General features: G+C 54.7%; 5 protein-coding genes across 5 annotated transcripts in view; 3 read left to right on the top strand and 2 right to left on the bottom strand.

The window, feature by feature from the left end:
• The window catches only part of PTSG_11725 (uncharacterized protein), a 6,665-nt gene extending 559 nt beyond the window's left edge, over positions 1-6,106 (top strand). The window contains exons 2-20 of the mRNA XM_004997328.1: positions 27-96; positions 258-375; positions 541-662; positions 899-1,036; positions 1,204-1,306; positions 1,447-1,526; positions 1,787-1,847; positions 1,992-2,060; positions 2,243-2,303; positions 2,504-2,715; positions 3,010-3,114; positions 3,258-3,364; positions 3,508-3,562; positions 3,720-3,880; positions 4,235-4,717; positions 5,146-5,280; positions 5,472-5,534; positions 5,705-5,750; positions 5,913-6,106. Coding sequence (XP_004997385.1) covers positions 27-96; positions 258-375; positions 541-662; positions 899-1,036; positions 1,204-1,306; positions 1,447-1,526; positions 1,787-1,847; positions 1,992-2,060; positions 2,243-2,303; positions 2,504-2,715; positions 3,010-3,114; positions 3,258-3,364; positions 3,508-3,562; positions 3,720-3,880; positions 4,235-4,717; positions 5,146-5,280; positions 5,472-5,534; positions 5,705-5,750; positions 5,913-6,056 — 2,333 coding nt within the window. The 3' untranslated portion in view covers positions 6,057-6,106. The remainder of the gene's footprint in view (positions 1-26; positions 97-257; positions 376-540; positions 663-898; positions 1,037-1,203; positions 1,307-1,446; positions 1,527-1,786; positions 1,848-1,991; positions 2,061-2,242; positions 2,304-2,503; positions 2,716-3,009; positions 3,115-3,257; positions 3,365-3,507; positions 3,563-3,719; positions 3,881-4,234; positions 4,718-5,145; positions 5,281-5,471; positions 5,535-5,704; positions 5,751-5,912) is intronic.
• A 287-nt stretch (positions 6,107-6,393) lies between these two features.
• Positions 6,394-7,892, bottom strand: PTSG_01411 (peptidyl-prolyl cis-trans isomerase pin1). Its single transcript, XM_004997329.1, has 4 exons — positions 7,801-7,892; positions 7,440-7,566; positions 7,128-7,201; positions 6,394-6,833 (listed from the first exon to the last, which is right to left on the bottom strand). Exons 1-4 carry the CDS (start codon positions 7,811-7,813, stop codon positions 6,700-6,702), a joined length of 348 nt encoding a protein of 115 aa, XP_004997386.1. The 5' UTR covers positions 7,814-7,892; the 3' UTR covers positions 6,394-6,699.
• Positions 7,893-7,910: 18 nt separating this feature from the next.
• PTSG_01412 (uncharacterized protein) lies at positions 7,911-9,005 on the top strand. Its single transcript, XM_004997330.1, has one exon. It carries the CDS (start codon positions 7,932-7,934, stop codon positions 8,928-8,930), a length of 999 nt encoding a protein of 332 aa, XP_004997387.1. The 5' UTR covers positions 7,911-7,931; the 3' UTR covers positions 8,931-9,005.
• An 864-nt stretch (positions 9,006-9,869) lies between these two features.
• On the bottom strand, positions 9,870-14,219 carry PTSG_01413 (oviductal secretory glycoprotein; the record flags this gene model as incomplete). The annotated part of the gene is made up of 7 exons (XM_004997331.1): positions 9,870-10,919; positions 11,241-11,477; positions 11,901-12,319; positions 12,661-12,826; positions 12,966-13,141; positions 13,484-13,737; positions 14,068-14,219. 7 exons carry the CDS (start codon positions 14,217-14,219, stop codon positions 9,870-9,872), a joined length of 2,454 nt encoding a protein of 817 aa, XP_004997388.1.
• A 2,131-nt stretch (positions 14,220-16,350) lies between these two features.
• Positions 16,351-17,490, top strand: part of PTSG_01414 (uncharacterized protein) — a 6,085-nt gene continuing 4,945 nt past the window's right edge. The window contains exon 1 of the mRNA XM_004997332.1: positions 16,351-16,832. The gene's annotated coding sequence lies outside the window, so the exon portion shown is untranslated. The remainder of the gene's footprint in view (positions 16,833-17,490) is intronic.

Here is a 17,490-nt window from a genome sequence, read left to right on the forward strand (position 1 = left end):
GGGTTGGCGTGTGCTGGGGAGGATAGGGCTGTCACGAGGAGTTTTTCGAGGCATCATGGACAAAGGATACAAGGTGCCCACACCGATTCAGCGCAAGTACGTACATGCTATGCTCTATTCGAGCGCGATCCCAATGTATCATGCCCACTCAGCACTTGAAGGATGACGCCCAGCTGCTGTTTGTTGTTGTTGTTGTTATGTTGTCTGACCTTGTTTGGATTCTGCACTTCCTGCAATGTGTGATGATGTGGCAACAGGACCATTCCGTTGATCATTGGAGGTCAAGATGTCGTGGGTATGGCGCGAACAGGCTCCGGCAAGACAGCAGCGTTTGTCATTCCAATGCTTGAGAAGCTCAAATCCCACAGCGCCAAGGTTAAAAAGTCTGCAGCCTGCTGGACATGGCGGCGGCTGTGTTCTGATGCTGCTGCTGCTGCTGCTGCTGCTTCTGCCACTGTGCTCTTGACAACAGCATTCCCTGAATGCTGCCCTGCTGGTGCAACACTCACCTGCAATCGCATGTGTGGGATGCAAACGTAGGTTGGCATTCGTGCACTGGTCATGTCCCCAACGCGCGAGCTCGCTGAGCAGACGTTCAAGTTCATCAAGGAGTTGGGACGCCGAACCGACCTTCGCGTTGCCCTCATCCTCGGTGGTGACAAGTGAGTGTGTGTGTTTGGGTGTCTGTCTGTCTGTGTGTGTGTATGTGTCTGTCTGTGTGTCTGTCTGTCTGTCCGTCCGTCCGTCTGTCCGTCCGTCTGTCTGTCTGTCCGTCTGTGCTTCGCGGTCGTGATTGTGGTCTGTCCGGGTTCCTGTTTCTGTTTTGCAGCATGGACTGATGTTGTTGTCATTGCTTGCTGCCCCGTTCCTCTGCCACATCCACACACACCCTCTCCAGCATGGACGACCAGTTTGGATGGATGCACGCCAACCCGGATGTGATTGTGGCCACCCCCGGTCGCTTCCTGCATCTCCTCGTGGAGATGGAGCTCTCGCTCAAGGCCGTGGAATACGTCGTTTTTGACGAGGCAGACCAGTAAGTGCATATGTGTCGATGTGTGCGTGCATGTGTTTGTGTGTCTGCGTGTCTCTGTATGTCTGACTGTGTGTCTATGTGTACCTGTACATGCTTCCGTCTTGTGGGTTGTGCTGGTTGTGGCTGAGATTCGATCAGACTGAAACTGACGCTGTGCAACCACGCAGGCTGTTTGAAAAGGGATTTGAGGAGCACTTGAAGGAAATTCTCATGCGGCTGCCGGAAGACAGACAGACCCTCCTCTTCTCAGCCACCCTCCCAAAGAAACTGGTGCGTGTATGTGTGTGTGTGTGTGTGTGTGTGTGTGTGTGTGTGTGTGTGTGTGTGTGTGTGTGTGTGTGTGTGTGGCCGTCTGTCTGCCTGCCTGCTCCTCTCGACCTCACACCACCATGCCGTGTGCTGCTGTTCAGATTGAGTTTGCGCGGGCCGGTCTGAAGCAGCCGACGCTCGTGCGCTTGGATGCAGACACAAAACTCAGCGAGCAGCTCAGGTGCGCACGCTTGTGTACACGTGTGTGTGTGTGTGTGTGTGTGTGTGTGTGTGTGTGTGTGTGTGTGTGTGTGTGTGTGTGTGTGTGTGTGTGTGTGTGTGTGTTTGGTTGTAATGTGGCTGTACGCGGACATGGGGTTTGCTGTGCAATTGTGTGTTCGTATGTTTGTACTCGTGTATGCGTGTGCCTATTGCGGTTGTGTTTGCATGCGGTTCCCGCCAGTATTAATGGCAACCATCGTTGTTGTGTGCGCCCTTCAGAACGCAATATGTGCATTGCCGTCGCGCGGACAAGCCAGCAGGCCTCATCTATTTGCTCACGGTGGGCTTCTTCTTCACACTCCACAACAGCACCCAAATTTCATTCACACTTGTGAGCGCGAAACCACACACACACGTGCATGTGCACCCACACTAACACACCTTCTCACACATGCTGATTGGTCGCTTGTGCGCTGCATAACAGAATGTGATTCCACGCGGAAAGCTGACGGTTGTCTTCGTCTCCACGAAACACCTGATCGAGTACCTCAAGGTACATGCATACGCCAGACGAGCAGCACACGGCTTACACACACACACACACACACACACACACACGCACACGCACACGCACGCACATAAGTGCACACACGCATGCACACACACACACACACACACGCACACACACATGCTCACAAAACACGCACAAAACACCGATGCGTGTGTGAATGGCAGGTGCTGCTGGAGGCACTGCAGATTCCCTGCACATACAGCTATGGCAACCTCGACCCAACAGGTGCTACACCATCAGTTGTCTCTGCGTGATTATATCCTCATCACCGCTTGTCGCCCACTTGCTATCCTGCACCCCATACGCGTATTTTGTCTTGCTCTCACCGCAACCACGAACACCACCAACCACTCTCGCGTCCTTTGCCACCAACAACGCTCCCGTTGCATGCTCATCGCCCTCCCCCCCCCCATTCGCTTGCTCAGCGCGCAAGATCAACATTGCCAAGTTTCGGGCAGGGAAAGTGAAGCTTCTGCTTGTGACGGACGTTGCAGCACGTGGTATCGACATTCCCATGCTCGATTATGTCGTCAACTACGATTTCCCACGGCGCCCAAAGCTGTTCGTGCACCGCGTCGGTCGCGTGGCGCGCGCAGGCCGATCTGGTACCGCGTACAGCCTCGTTGCCGTCGATGAGGTGCGGTGACGTGGGAGGGAAGTGTAGTCGGGAGGGAGATTAGGGGACAGATCGACGGGTGATGGAGAGGAGGAATTGGGTGGAGACAGAGAGAAACAGACTTGGAGACACACGCACACGCATGCAGAGGTGGAGTGGAGGCCCTGTAGGCTCGGTTGGTGTGTACGTGTTGGTTTGCATGTGATGCGGCCCCCCTGTGCTCCTCCTGCCTCTATTTTTGAACTCATAACAGACCCATGACACCTGCTGACACCCACCGATGATGGTGATGACGATGCGGCGCTTGGTTCTCAGGTTGCGCATCTGATTGACCTGCACACGTTCCTGGGGCGCCCGTTTGCCGCGGCCATCTCAACAACGCCCGCAGACCAGGATGGCGTCTTTGGCCGATTCCCTCAGGTTAGTTGCATTTGCGGCTGTAACAGAGTGACACACATGCACGCACTCACACATGCACACGCACAAGAATGTACACGCGTGCCTCTGCGTCGATTTCGACTGACGCCAGCCCGTTGCGTGTTGCCTGTGGTTGTGTTGAGTAGGCACTGATTGATGAGTACCGTGAGCTGGTGCACACGACGCACCGCACACACAGTGACCTCGACTCGCTCTTCCATGTCGTCGAGAACGGCTACAAACAATACGACAAGTGAGGTTCCCCACGTGGTCTGCGCTCTTGGCCGTCAACGCTTGTACACGAGCAATCTATGCTGCACCACTCATCATTACTCAAGCATGAACACGCGCACACACACACTCACACGCGCACACACTCTCTCACTCCCTTGTCAGGTCGCGCCCTGATCCTGCACAGGCCAGCGTGAAGCGTGCAAAGCAGCTCGAGGAGGTGCATGTTGATGTGCATGTGTGGCTGTGCGTGGCTGTGCGTGGCTGTGTGCGAGCGTTTGCGCGTTTGTATGGCGCTATGATGCCAGAGATCAAAGAACGCGGCTTGCTACGCCCTGTCCTTGCTCACATCACCACCACCATTGTTGTCGCGGCAGGTTGGCTACCACGTGCACCCGATGCTCCGTGACACATCGAGCGATGCAATTGCGAGAGATGACTTTATCAAGTCCATTCGCAACTTCCGGCCCTCGCTCACCGTGTTTGAGGTCAACAAGCACGCAAACGACTCCCTCCTCACCATGATGACAAAGAAGAGGTTAGAGATAGGGCGTGGCAACAAGAGAGGTTCCTTGTGTGTGTGTGTGTGTGTGTGTGTGTGTGTGTGTGTGTGTGTGTGTGTGTGTCTATCTGTGTGTGTGTGTGCGTGCGTGTGTGTGTGTGTGTGCGTGCGTGCGTGTGTGTGTGTCTGTGTGTGTGTGCGTGCGTGCGTGTGTGTGTGTCTGTGTGTCCGTCTGTGTGTGTCCGTCTCTCTGCCTCTCTGTCCGTCCCTCTGTGTCTCTACCCCTGAGTATATGTGTGTGTATGTGTGCTTTCTCCGTTCGTTCGTTCCCTGCGTTAACGCACACGCACCATTCCGGCACTGTCACTTGTCCCATCTGCTGTGCCACAGGGCAAAGGATCAGTCGTATGTCTGGGATCGCACTGAGCGCATGAAGGAGCTGCTGGGCGCAAAATCGCTGACGTCGCACACACGCGAGGCGCAGCTTGAGGCGAGCACATCCGAGGAAATCACGTCCGCTTTCTCAAACATCATTGCGCCCGGGAGAAACAAGGCCGGCCTGCTTCCAGGAACAGCCGGTGCCACTGTCCTCGGAACAGCACAGCCCTCATCTTCATCGTCATCGTCGTCATCGTCATCCAAGAGCGTGATGTCGCATGGGCAGCGGGTGACGGTGTCGCACTCGAGCAGTGCTGGCGATGCAGGGGAAGATGCGGAGGTGTACATCCCATACAGGCGCGGGGATGATGAGGATGAGCAAGGGTACGCCATCAACAACGGGGCGTCGTTTACGCGCGAGGCCGAGAGCGCCACGTTTGCTCTTGACGGCGACGATATCCAAGACATGCACAAGTCCTCACAGCGGAAGAAATGGTGTGTGTGTGTGTATTGTTTGTGTGTATGGTTTGTTTGTTTGTTTGTTTGTTTGTTTGTTTGTTTGTTTGTTTGTATTGTTTGTTTGTTTGTTTGTTTGTGTGTATGGTTTGTTTGTTTGTTTGTGTGTGCGTGTGTATTGTTTGTGTGTATGGTTTGTTGTTTGTTTGTTTGTTTGTTTGTTTGTTTGTTTGTTTGTTTGTTTGTTTGTGTCTGTGTGTACTTATTTATGTCTCTGTGTCCGTGTTTGTCCGTGCGTCTCTCTTTGTCTGCGCACGCCTCTCTGTCTGTGTGTATGCATGACCATTTTGTTTGCCGGCCAATGTTGTCTTCCTACCTCGACCTTGCCCGGGCGATGTGAACTCACTCATCTTCGTGCCCGTCGTGGCCCTGCTGTTGCCCCCCCCCCCCTTTTTTTTCGTGTACAGGGACCGCAAGAAGAAGAAGTTTGTTGGAGAGAGCAACAACACGAAAATGATCCGCACAGAGAGCGGGAACAAGGTGCCGGCAACATTCAAGTCGAACCGCTACAAGGAGTGGTCTGCCAAGAACCACGTCTCAATGTACGTGCCGCCAGCGCACCAACGGCCAGGCTGTGGGTTTGCTGTCGTCACTTCTGTTCTGGTGTTAGCGCACTGTTTTCGTCTCTGCGCTTGAGTAACCTTTACCCTGCTGATTATCTCACGGCGTTGCGCGTGTCACCGCGTTTTGTCACACACTTTGTCTGCCTCTTGCTCGTCGTTGATGCCTGCAGGCAACACGTTGGTGAAGAAGAGGATTCGCAAACTGTGAGCAAGTTTGAGATCAGGCGGAAAAGGTGAGAGCTCGCCGGCCGTTTTCATTTTGTGTGCATGTTGAGCTGCCCAGATGCATGTGCTGTGTGTTGCATCACGGCTGCGATCATGCACGTTTGTCATGCCTTCTCGACACCCACGTACGACGCTTTCATCTCACACTGCATCTATGTGCGTGTGCGTGTGCGTGCAGGCGTGGATGGCACACGAAGACTGCTGACGATGAGCTGAAGGCGAAGGTGCGTGCATGCTGGTGGTGACAAATCTGCTGGGTACAGCTGATTGTGTGATGCGTTCTTTGGGTTGCTGCATGTTTGCAGTTCGATCCACGCTCACCACATTTGTGACACGCTCACCACAACAACTCTGCTCATTGCACCACCCATCACATCACGCGGCAGGCTGCGAAGCGCGGCGGCGAGCTGAAGCACAAGTCGCAGATTATCAAGGAGCGCAAGCGCAAGCAGAAGCTGCAGGACCAGATGAAGCGGCGGGCACAGGTCAACGCAGTCCGCAAGGGCAAGAAGGCAAAGGGGAAGAAGTAACAACCACACAACTCCTTGCATCTGTGTGTCTGTCTGTCTGTAAGTTTGGTTGTCTGTCTGTCTGTAAGTTTGGTTGTCTGTCTGTCTGTAAGTTTGGTTGACTGGCTGTCTCTGATGCCTGGCTTCAGTCAGTGTGTCTCTCTGTCTGTGCCCTAATCTCTGTGTACGCGCCCTTGCCGAAACCTTGTTTGTCTGGGCGCATGCTGTATTCCGTTTCGACCCACTGCCACATGCCCCTGTTTCAACGCCTTCTCCCCCCCTCCTGGATGATTGTGCATCCATCATACATGTGTACACGGTACGACCTTGGTCCACTCTTCTGCGCTGTCAAGCTCATTCTTCGGTGTTGGTTGCGTTTATGGGAGTATGCGGGTGTTGCTGAAGTGGTTTGGACGGCCGCAATGGCTCAGAAGAACATGTGGTGGGCGCAAGCAGTGCAGGGGTGTTGGCTGGCTGACACGCAGAGCAGGATGATAGCACATAACAAAACAAAACAAGGGCATGGTGGAAACAGGGACCAGGGCAAGGGAGAAGGAAGCGGGCAGGCGCAACGAATCAAGTGGACTGCTGTGCGCAGTTACAATATGTTACTTCTGCATTCCTTGTTTTGTGGCGTTTCCCCCTCCCCGTGCTTCATGTCACGTTACTCGAGGCGCTTGATAATGTGGGAGCCGGAGTCTGTGTGCACGACGTCGCTCATTTCGCCAGGCTTGAGCTTGATGAACGCCTCGAAGAAGGGCGCCTGGATCTCCTCCTGGGTGAACTCTCCAATGTTGCCTGCAATTGTCACAATGGCATGATGACAATCATGTTTGCATGTACAAGTTGTTGTCATGAGTTGGGGCGTAAGGGGCAGCACTAAGCTGAAGCAACGGAAGCATATTTGTGTGTGTGTGTGTGTGTGTGTGTGTGTGTGTGTCTGTGTCTGTGTCTGTGTGTGTGTGTGTGTATCTGTGTCTGTGTGTGTGCACGTTGGGTGTAGGCACGCGCACACACACACGCGCGCGCACGCACAAAACATGCAACATGTTTGTTTGTTCGCAGTGCTAGGTTGGTCATGGCTGTACCTACCTCCTTGAGCGGCAGAGCCGCAGTCGGACTCGACGCGCGCAATGTCCTCGAATGACTTCTCGCCCGCCTCAATCCTGTCGGACAGAAAGATTGGGGGGGAAGGCAACGAATGATGAGCTGGGGATGGGTGTAGCATCGTTGCCTTTCGCAGCAAACACAACATACACAGTAAAACACACGCACAAATAAGCATGCAAGCACACATGCACAAATAAGCATGCAAGCACACACAAGCACACACGTGCACAAATAAGCATGCAAGCACACATGCACACACATGCACACATGCACACACACAACATGATTACGTACTGGCGCTTGAACTCGCGAAGCATGTCGTCGGCCTGCTCCTTGGTGCGCGATCGGATCGTCTTGCCCTCTTCGTCCTTCCAAGACGAGCAACGGCGAGACTCCTCGTGCTTCACGAGGATGTGCATGGCTACATGGGCAATCACAGCACCACGAACACAACACACGTACCAGTTGTTGCCAGCCACAGTCAGCCACAGCCATCGCAACGACAACTGGACATGGAACACGCTGTCACTCCCACCACACAAGTGCACGCACATGCGCACACACATGCACAAATGCACACACATGCACACATAACACCAGCAACAACAACGCCAGCAGCAGCAACGCCAGCAGCAAAAACAACGACAGCACTCACCGCGGTAAGGCATGATGTGATGGTTGCACTGGCTGCTCCTGTTTGCTTCTTCTCTTGTCGTTTGTTTTGCTGTTGCGGTTGTGGAAAAGTATGGTAAATTTTACATGGCATTCGACACTTGGCGGAACAAGATGAGATGTGCTGTGGTGGCGGTGGCAGCCGTCATGGTCGCCGTCGTCAACAATGCAGATGGAGTGATGCGGGCAGCAGCAGCTGCTGCTGCTGATCCAGAGCAGCTAGAGACAACAAGACCAGAGCACCAAGAATTGCACCAGTGGGCTGTGTTTCATCGGCCGTGGTCGTGCCCGTCCCGGCAAGCTGATGGTCGGGGCAGTGATAGTGATCGTCGGAGTGACAGCCAGAAAAGTGGTGGTGGTGGTGGTGGTGGCAGTGGTGGCAGTGGACGGCCTCTCCCCGCTGCTGGAAGTGAACGCCCTCTTGTCGCTGAGAATCGCGGGGAGAGCATACCCGTCTTTGCGGCAGACAGCAGCGCCACGTTTACTGCGGGAACTGTGGCGTGGCGAAAGACGGAGATGCTGTTTGGGCTGTCTGTACAGAACAAACACGGGACCACGGTGCGCAACATAACGGAGGCCGAGTTTGAGCGGTTCATGGCGCTGTCCGTGCTGCCGCGGTTTCCAAACGGCACCACGGTAACGAACGCAACTGGGTCCTACCTGAGCCGTGTCACGCACACGGACGTTCGCGAGCGATCCAAGTACCTCCTCGTCTATCACCCCGACACCCCAGTTTTCGCTGAGCGCATCCAGGCCATCACACAAGACTACATGCGCGACTACCAGCAGGAATCCGTCCTGTACACGAGCATTCCAGCCACCGTCTGTTTCAGCGACTGCGGATGCGTGGACCTTGGTGGCAGGGCGCAGAGCCGTGCGCAGCGTATGCCTGTGTCTTTACCGCCGTCACATCAGCAGCAGCCGCTGCTGTCAGGCACACCGGCTTCAATGCTCGTGCTTCCTGGCCTGCCTGCGCAAGTGGTGCTGCCTGCATTGTTGGCGCTAACCCTCCTAAACACCATCGCCGTAGTCTACATCCTGTTGAACAAGAGCCAAGGCGCCAGCAGACGATCGAAACACAAGGCGGCACTCACACCTGCAATTGCAACATGAACAGCAACGGCAACCACATCAGCTCTCCCTTAGCTTGACTAATGATCAAAAAGGCTGTTCCAAGAGTATTCCTGTTACATTAGTGCGCGTGTGTTTGTTTTGCATGACGTGCCTTGCGATTCTGGACAACTGTTGGGACAGCTCTGAATAAATGACCCACACCTTCCGACTGGATGCCGAGTCGTACGACACGCACACACACACACACACACACACACTCACTCTCTCACACGCACACACACACGCACACACACACGCACACACACACACACTCACACTCACACTCACACTCACACTCACTCACACTTACACTCACACTCACACACACACACACACTCACACTCACTCACTCACACTCACTCACTCACACTCACTCACTCACTCACTCACTCTCTCGCACTCGGTCAACTTTGGTGCTGTCGTGATGACGGGCGGATCGTTTACATTAGATGCATGCCGCAAATGAAACGCACTACACAAACAGGAGACACAATAGACACGAGCCAAGAAGGATCAACAGAAATCATCGCAGGCATTCAACAGTTGAGAGAAGGAAAAACACATGGGAAGTGCACACGAGCACACAGACACGCACACGAGACCACGCAAGCACAAGCCATTCGATTCAAACAAACAAATACACGGCAGCTCCCGAGGCAGATAACAGCAAGACCCCATCGCACGGCACCAATCACCCAACACACACACGCACACACACGCACACACACGCACACACACGCACGCACACGCACGCACACACACACACACACACAGACCAAGACAACAGAAACATCAGGCAAACGATTTGAAAAACAAAGCTAGAGTTCTGAGAAGAGCAGCAGTGGTCGGCGAGCCAACAACGTCTTCAGTGATGGCATTTTCTTTCAAGCACACGCATCGCGCGTGTGCAATAAACAAAGCTCATGTCGCCGAACAGCGCTAGACCGTGATGTCCTCATCGTCGTAGTGGCGTGCCACGTACTTGCCGTTCCTCATGGCCACCAGCTCCGCCTGTGCGCGCCTGTGCGCTGCATCCGTTTCCCGCCGCCGCCTCTGGTCGTAGTCGTAAATTTCGTCATGCTCGCCGTCGTGGAAGCGCGCCACCATGCGCCCGTCCGTGTCCACAAGCACGCCGTCCTTTGTGGTGACATAGTCCTCGGCCTTTTGCATCGGGTCCTCCTCGTCCTCCATCTCGCCCAGGTCGTAGTAGCGCGGCTTGAGGCGGCGGCGGCGGCGCGGCAGCCCGTCGGTGCCGTTGCTGCTGTCATCGGTCGACGTCTCAGACTCCAGGTCGTCCTCGCTCAGCTTGAGCACGGGAATGACGGGCACGGGCGTGTCGTACTCGGCGCCAACGCCGCTGTTGTCCAGCGTGGGCTTGCTCGACAGCGCGTGCTTGTTGCACGAGGCAAACAGCACCACAAACGCAATGAGCGCCAGCACGCCAACCACGGCGATGATGATAATCTCGGTGAGGTTGAGCGGAGGGTCGCCGTCCGACGCCGGCGGTGGCGGTGGCGAAATGGGCAGGTTGTCGCGGATGGCCTGGACAAGCGGAGATCCGTACAGGAAGTCGTCCTGGTCAATGGACCACACCATGGCGCCACCGAGACCCTGCGAGAGCGCAAACTCGGCCTTGAGCTTGATGGTGAAGGGCGAGTCGTGGGAGAACCACTGGTCGCCGTAATATGTGTACATGGTCTGCGTGAGGTTGTCGAAGCGGGTGATGAAGCCCGCCTGCTCAAACTCCAGCACCTCGTAGTAGGCAAGCAGCCCGGCCTCGTCCGTGTATGGGCCGGGGCGAGATGGGCTGGAGGCGGGTGCGCCAATGGCGTGGTTGGCCGGCGAGTCGAGGGTCCAGCCACGCGCGTGGGTGCCAAAGCCAAGCAGCAGCTTCTGGCGCGGTGTGCCTTGCTCCAGCCAGAAGGCGACGCTGTCCTGCACGTCAATGCCATCCGTGGATGACAGCGCGGTGTGGGCGCCAGTTTGGGGCTGAAGAGAAAACAAGAGGGTGAAAATAGGGGTCGTGAGCAGTGTGCATGTGTGTGTGTATGTGTGCATGTGATTGTGTGTGCGCGTGTGATTGTGTGTGTGCGCGCGAGCGTGTGTGTGTGTGTGTGTGTGTGTGTGTGTGTGTGTGTGTGTGTGTGTGTGTGTGTGCGGGGAGGGTAGAGGTGATCATGCGCGCGTTGTTGCAGTTGAAATGAGCACACCTGTGTGCATGTGTGTGCATTGTTGTGTTGTTGGCAGCAAGTCATGTTCAAGAGCTGTTGTTGGCGCTGTCGTTTCGTGCAATAGTAACGCAACACTAACCTCCCAGTAGCCGTGCAAGTCGTAGGAGAGGAGGTTGATAAAGTCAATGTACTTGTGCATCTCGCGAATGTGGTAGGCCTGCTCTGCAATGCCCCTGTACGCGGACACGGCCACGGTGACAATAAGCGCATCCTTCTGTGTGACCTCGCTGTTCACGGCCTGGCGCAGCTCCTGCAGGAACGTGAGGAAGTTGTCGCGGTCCTGTGGGCTGCCGCCGTTCTGCAGATAGCCCGGGAACTGGTGGTGGTTTGTTCGAGATAGGGGGGGGGAGGGTTGCGATGAATGGTGAGGAGGGAGGGAACAAAGAAGGGCGGAGGCGGAAACTAAACAGGAGACACGCAGCCACTGGAGCGCGAGCATGCGCCAGCTCACACATTTGAAATTGCCACCCAGTTCCCAAGTCACACATGCACACACCTTGCACACACATGCAAGTAACTCACGACATGAAGGCACACATGAACAACACATTGTCAAAGTACAGCACACAACACACGTGCAGCACAGCACAGACGCACACACACACACATACACACACACACTCACACTCACACACACACACATACACACACATATACACACACTCTCGCACTCACACTCACTCACACACACACTCACACTCACACACACTCACTCACTCCTTACTCACTCCTTACACACCTCCCAGTCGATGTCGACGCCGTCAAAGTCGTGTGTGCGGAGGAACGGGATGAGGGAGGCGATGAAGGTGGCGCGGCGCTGCTGCGATGCGACCATGGTGGAAAAGCGGTACTGCGTGCGCGAGTCTGCGTTGAAGGTGTAGCCGCCAACGCTCAGGAGCGTCTTGATGTTGGGGTTGCGCTGACGCACGTGCGTGTGAAAGAGGGCGTACCGGCCGCCATCCACGTCCACGGCTTCGCCAGGCATGATGGTGTAGTCCGCATCGATGCCCGCAAACGCATAAGCGAGGTGGGTGTACTTGCCGGCGTCAATGTGCTCAATCATGAACGTGTATGGCGCAGGGCGGTGGTACGACCACGAAGCGAAGTAGCCAAGCACCACCATGCAGCCAGACTGATCCTCGTCGTCACAGGGAAGGCCTGCATGGGTGCGTGTGTGTGTGCGTGTGTGTGTGTGTGTGTGTGTGTGTGTGTGTGTGTGTGTGTGTGTGTGTGTGTGTGTGTGTGTTGTGTGTGTGTGTGCGTACGATGTGTTGTGTGTGTGTGCGTACGATGTGTTGTGTGTGTGCGTGTGGGTGTGCGTGTGTGTGTGGGTGAGCTGACAGATGCGGCAAGTCAAGCAAAGAAAATTGTGCAGTGCGGTTGCTGCTGCTCTTGGTGTTCATGTGGGTGCATTAAACGTTTGAGGCGTACATATCGCCACACAGAATGGTATTTGATGTCAAGCAGACGCATGCACCTGTGAACTGTGAGCTGCGTACCTTGTGGGTTGTCTTGGGGAAGAAGGGCAATATCGGCACAGCCCCAAAACTCCTCGGGGAACACATCTCCACACGCGGGCTTGTTCTTGTCAATGCCGTACTCTGCTGGAAAGCCGAACGACACATACCCGTGAGGCAGACACTCGCCTGCACCCACAAAGTGCCACTGAACAACACACATTGCAACATATACAAAGTCTTGTGAGTAACGGCCACCTTCCAAGCACACAAACAAACACACAATCAAACACGCACAAGCAAGCATTTGCACACACCGCACAGAGCACGCACAGGCTCATGCTCACCTGAAGCACGCAGTGGCTGCATGTGAGCTGTTCCGGCATGTGAAATGTCGGGTGGTACACGCCGAAACCTGGCTTGACGAAGAAGCGTTCGTCCCAGCTAAAGTCAATCAGGTTGCCGTCTTCCACGCGTCGCAACAGGTGTTCGTTGAAGCACTCCTGCGACACATTGGTTGCCCCTGTGTATATGTACGTGTGTGTGTATGTGCGTGCGTGTGTGTGTGTGTGTGTGTGCACGTGCGTGTGTGTGTGTGTGTGTGTGTTGTGTTGTGTATATGTACGTGTATGTGTACGTGCGTGTGTGTGTGTATGTGTGTGTGCATACATATGTGTACATGTATGTATATATGTGTGTACAGAGACAGACACACACAAGTCAAGAGAGAAACGGGCAATCAAAAGCGTGAGTGTGGCTGTGATGATGATGCGAGCAAAGTGACAAAACACACAAACTGAAGCAGACGCGCACACGCGTCGGCCACACCATGGCACACCGATCGCACAGCCCCCCTCAGACGTACGATCGCAGATGCTGAAGACCACGTGTCCGGGTGGCGTGTCCTCGTCGGTGATGAAGGTCATGTTGAGGGTTTGCCCCGGCGTGAGGGTGGCAGACACCGTCTCTGGGGTGAGAAAGTCTGGCACACTGCCGGCAACACCGCCGCAGTAGCCGTAGCGGGCAGCGGTGTACGCACTGTCGCGTGAGGGCCACACATCGTTTGGCGTGTTGTTCCGCACAACATCTCGTCCGCCCGCATCAAAGCGCCCGTTCCAGCTGAGAAGAAAGGAAAAAAAAAAAGAAAAAAACAGGGAAGGAGTTGGTGTGAGTTGTGGATGTCATTGGAGGGAGGACTGAGGTGGGACGGGGCGATGGCAAAGGGGGAGGAGAAGAGGGAGGACGAGGCAAGCAGAACACACACGCGTACACGCACACGCAAGCACGCACACAACACACGCGTACACGCACACGCAAGCACGCACACAACACACGCGTACATGCACACGCAAGCACGCACACAACACACGCGTACATGCGCATGCAAGCGCGCACACAACACACGCGTGCACACGACCAGGGAACGAAACAGCAGGCACCAAAACGCACTTGAAGTCGAAGTTTCCGGGATCGCTGCGGGTGGTGGGCCATGCAAGATATGGGCCGCCACCACGCGGTGGAAGCGCAGCCTGTGTTGGCTCAGGTGTACATCCAGCAAGGACTGTCAGCACCAACGCTGCTGCCGCTGCGGACCACCCCATAGAGGAACCTGATGACCAGTGTGGTTGGTGTCGTGACCAGCCCCTCTTCTGCATGATGGAGTCTTGGAGTGGCTGAGTGGTTCGGATGTGGGTCTACTGCTCTAATATGTATGCCTCGGTGCCGGTCGGGGATGAACGGATGGATGAAGTGGGCTGCAAACGCATCATGTACATGAGGGCATCAGTGATGGGGTGATTGAGTGATGGGGCCATGGAGAGATGGAAAGGGATGCGCACGCCAACGTGAAATCACAACCAAAACACAAAACAACATCAAGAATGACACGTAGCAAAGTTGGCAATCGCATCCTCTCAACACATGACACAGAGAAGACAACAAACAAACGCGCATCGCCATCGATTGTGGTGGTCGTCGTGGCGGAGGTGGTGGTGTTGGTGTTCTGTTGTTGACGCCAGGACGCCACACGACACACACACACACACACACACACACACACACACACACACACACACACATACACACACATATACACACACACAAGAGGAGCAATAGCGACACTCACCCGCTGTGTATTATGATTGGATGTGTGAATGAATCAATGCAAGGCGAGCTCGCGCCCGACGTGTCTGTAAGGTGTGTGTTTGCAGGGAATTGAGAGGGGGAAATGAAGAGTGCAAGGCGTGAGTCGGTGAGCGAGTGAGCGAGCGTGTGAAGGAGGGAGAAGGTTTGGTTGGTGTGGTAAAGGCATGGCAGACTACGAAATGGAGAGACACAAGAAGCTTGCTTGCATGGGACAGTCACCAGCGTGGACCACTACGTAGCCCCCATTTGCTGTCCTCAGCAAGCAACCTTACAGACAGACTGACAGACAGAGAGCAACGAACAGGTGTACGAACAAACAGAGAGACAGGCCACCCACAACAAGAAGTCTGCGGGGCAAGCCCATCCAAGTTGGGGGAGGGGGGTCGCAACAATCAAGCCAATCAGGCAGTAGTACAACCAACGCGAACAACCAACGCATGCGAGGGGCGACTCTTCACTCTTACCTTGCCAGCAATTGGTGCTGCAGAAGCCAAGGAAGGGAAAAAAAAGACAGGGGGCAGAGGGAGAAGAGGGCAGGGGAGAAGAATATGGCAGCCCCCAGCAGAGCAAGCAACGGCCGATCAATTGCCAAGCAAGCGATGGGTATCGTGTTGCTTTGGCTGGATACGACGTGGGTTCTCGTGCAATGGCGCGTGGCCCAGGAATGTGTGTGTGTGTGTGGGGGGGGGGGACGTGGGACTTTGCTTGCTTGCAGGCAAACAAAGCGAGTCAGGGAATGAGAAGCAGTGAGATGTTGTGTGTGTGTGTGTGTGTGTGTGTATGTGTGTGTGTGTGTGTGTGTGTGTGTGTGTGTGTCGATGTGTGACAGGGAGAGTGTGGTTGACCAAGCCACCCACACAAACAAACAAACAAACAAACTGGCTTGACGCAAACGCAGTCAGCGCTGAATAACAGACAGAGAGAGAGGGAGAGGGCGCGTTCGGCAAATATGTCTGCTGCATGCGTGCCGTTGACGCCAAGCGGTTGGGGGACAAGCAAACAAGCCAGCACAACAGATGCAAGTGGTGAAGACGAAAGAGGTCTTGCTTGCTATGCTTCGCTTTGCTTTGCTTTGCTTCGCTTGTTCTTGGTGGTTGTCTGGGAGTGGTTCACATTGTTAGCATATCTCCATGCAACAGCGGCTGTTGTTGTGGTGCGTTTGCCATTCCAACGCTTCGCGCCCTCGCCACCCGAAACGCGTGTTTTGCCCACGCTTGGCTTGCCCGCAAAACCCTTTCCTTTGCGCACCAAAGACCTTCAAGGAGAGGCAAATTCGCTCCATTTCGTGCTGTTTCGAGGCAGCGAACGCATGCGGGGCATTCCTGCCTGCCAACTGACAAAGTTGCCATGCCTCCAGTGGCAGGAGCTGAGGCAACCTGCCAGCTCGCATTCCACACACCCCTCCACCACAGTGTTGGCGTGCCAACACTGGCATCTCCCAAAGAACCATGCGCACGCACACACACAAGACGCAGAAGCAAAAACTTACGCAGCACTGCCAGTCACAAAACGCCACAGAAACCCGGCAAGCAAGCAAGCAAGGCACAAAGCAGGAAAAAAAAGTGCGATTGGTATTTGGCGAATGCGTGCGTGCCTGCGCTTCTTGTACTGCCATTCCATCCATCCTGCCTCGTTCCTCAGCCTCGTCGTCGTCGTGGGCGTCGTTGCAGGCACACGCACCTCAGTTTCTCTCCATCTATCTCAAGTTGCTGCTGACAACAGAATCACCACCCTCACTTTCCTTTGTTCCGCCTTCCCCTTGACACCACCACCACTTTGTTTTGTGCGCGTGGTGCAGCGCCATCTCCCCACACACTCACGGTTCACATCTGCCCCCCCCCCCCGATCAAATCATCGATCACACCACCCTAATCAACAACAGCAGCAACAGCAGCAACAGCTACAACAACACCTCTACTCTACTTTCACCACAAACAACCACTTGGGTGCTTGTTGTTGGTTTCACCGCAGCGCACTCCTCCCTCTCTGTTCCACGCCAAGTGAGAGCCAAGAAGAGAGAGGTGAAGGACGCACATCCCTTCCTTCCCTGTTCCAGTCCCCTCAACACCGTGAGTCCCCTGTGTGGTGTTGTATTGTGATGGTGGGATATGGTGGTGTGGGTGACGATGATGTGGGTGGGTGACGATGATGTGGGTGGGTGATGGTGATGGTGGGTGATGGTGTGGGTCCACTTGTTGCGGCTGCTTGCATGCACTTGTTTGTGCTCTATTTTGCTGCTCGCAAACACTAGTTTGCTTCTTTCAATTCATTGCTTGCAAGCACCCATGATAATAGTTTCCAACCATTCATTCCCTCACTCACATCCCCCGTTTCCATTTCCCGACCACCCTTCCCTTCTCCTTCCTTCTCTCCACTTCTCTCTCTCTCTCTCTGTCTCTCTCTCTCTCTCTCTCTCTCTCTCTCTCTCTGTCTCTCTCTCTCTCTCTCTCTCTCTCTCTCTCTCTCTCTCTCTCTGTCTCTCTCTCTCTCTCTCTCTCTCTCTCTCTCTCTCTCTCTCTCTCTCTCTCTCTCTCTCTCTCTCTCTCTCTCTCTCCCCTTTCTCGTTTACTCTCTCTGTCAAACTCTTCATTTCACGTCATCTCTCGAAGAACGGGCACTCAACTCAAACACAATAAAAATTTCGTTCTCATTATCTACAGCTACCCATACTATTCTGATAATGGATCTTTCTACAAAACTAAACACAAGCCACAAACGTAAGCAAGA

This window comes from Salpingoeca rosetta (assembly GCF_000188695.1).
Source record: "Salpingoeca rosetta unplaced genomic scaffold supercont1.4, whole genome shotgun sequence".
Lineage (NCBI taxonomy): Eukaryota > Choanoflagellata > Craspedida > Salpingoecidae > Salpingoeca > Salpingoeca rosetta.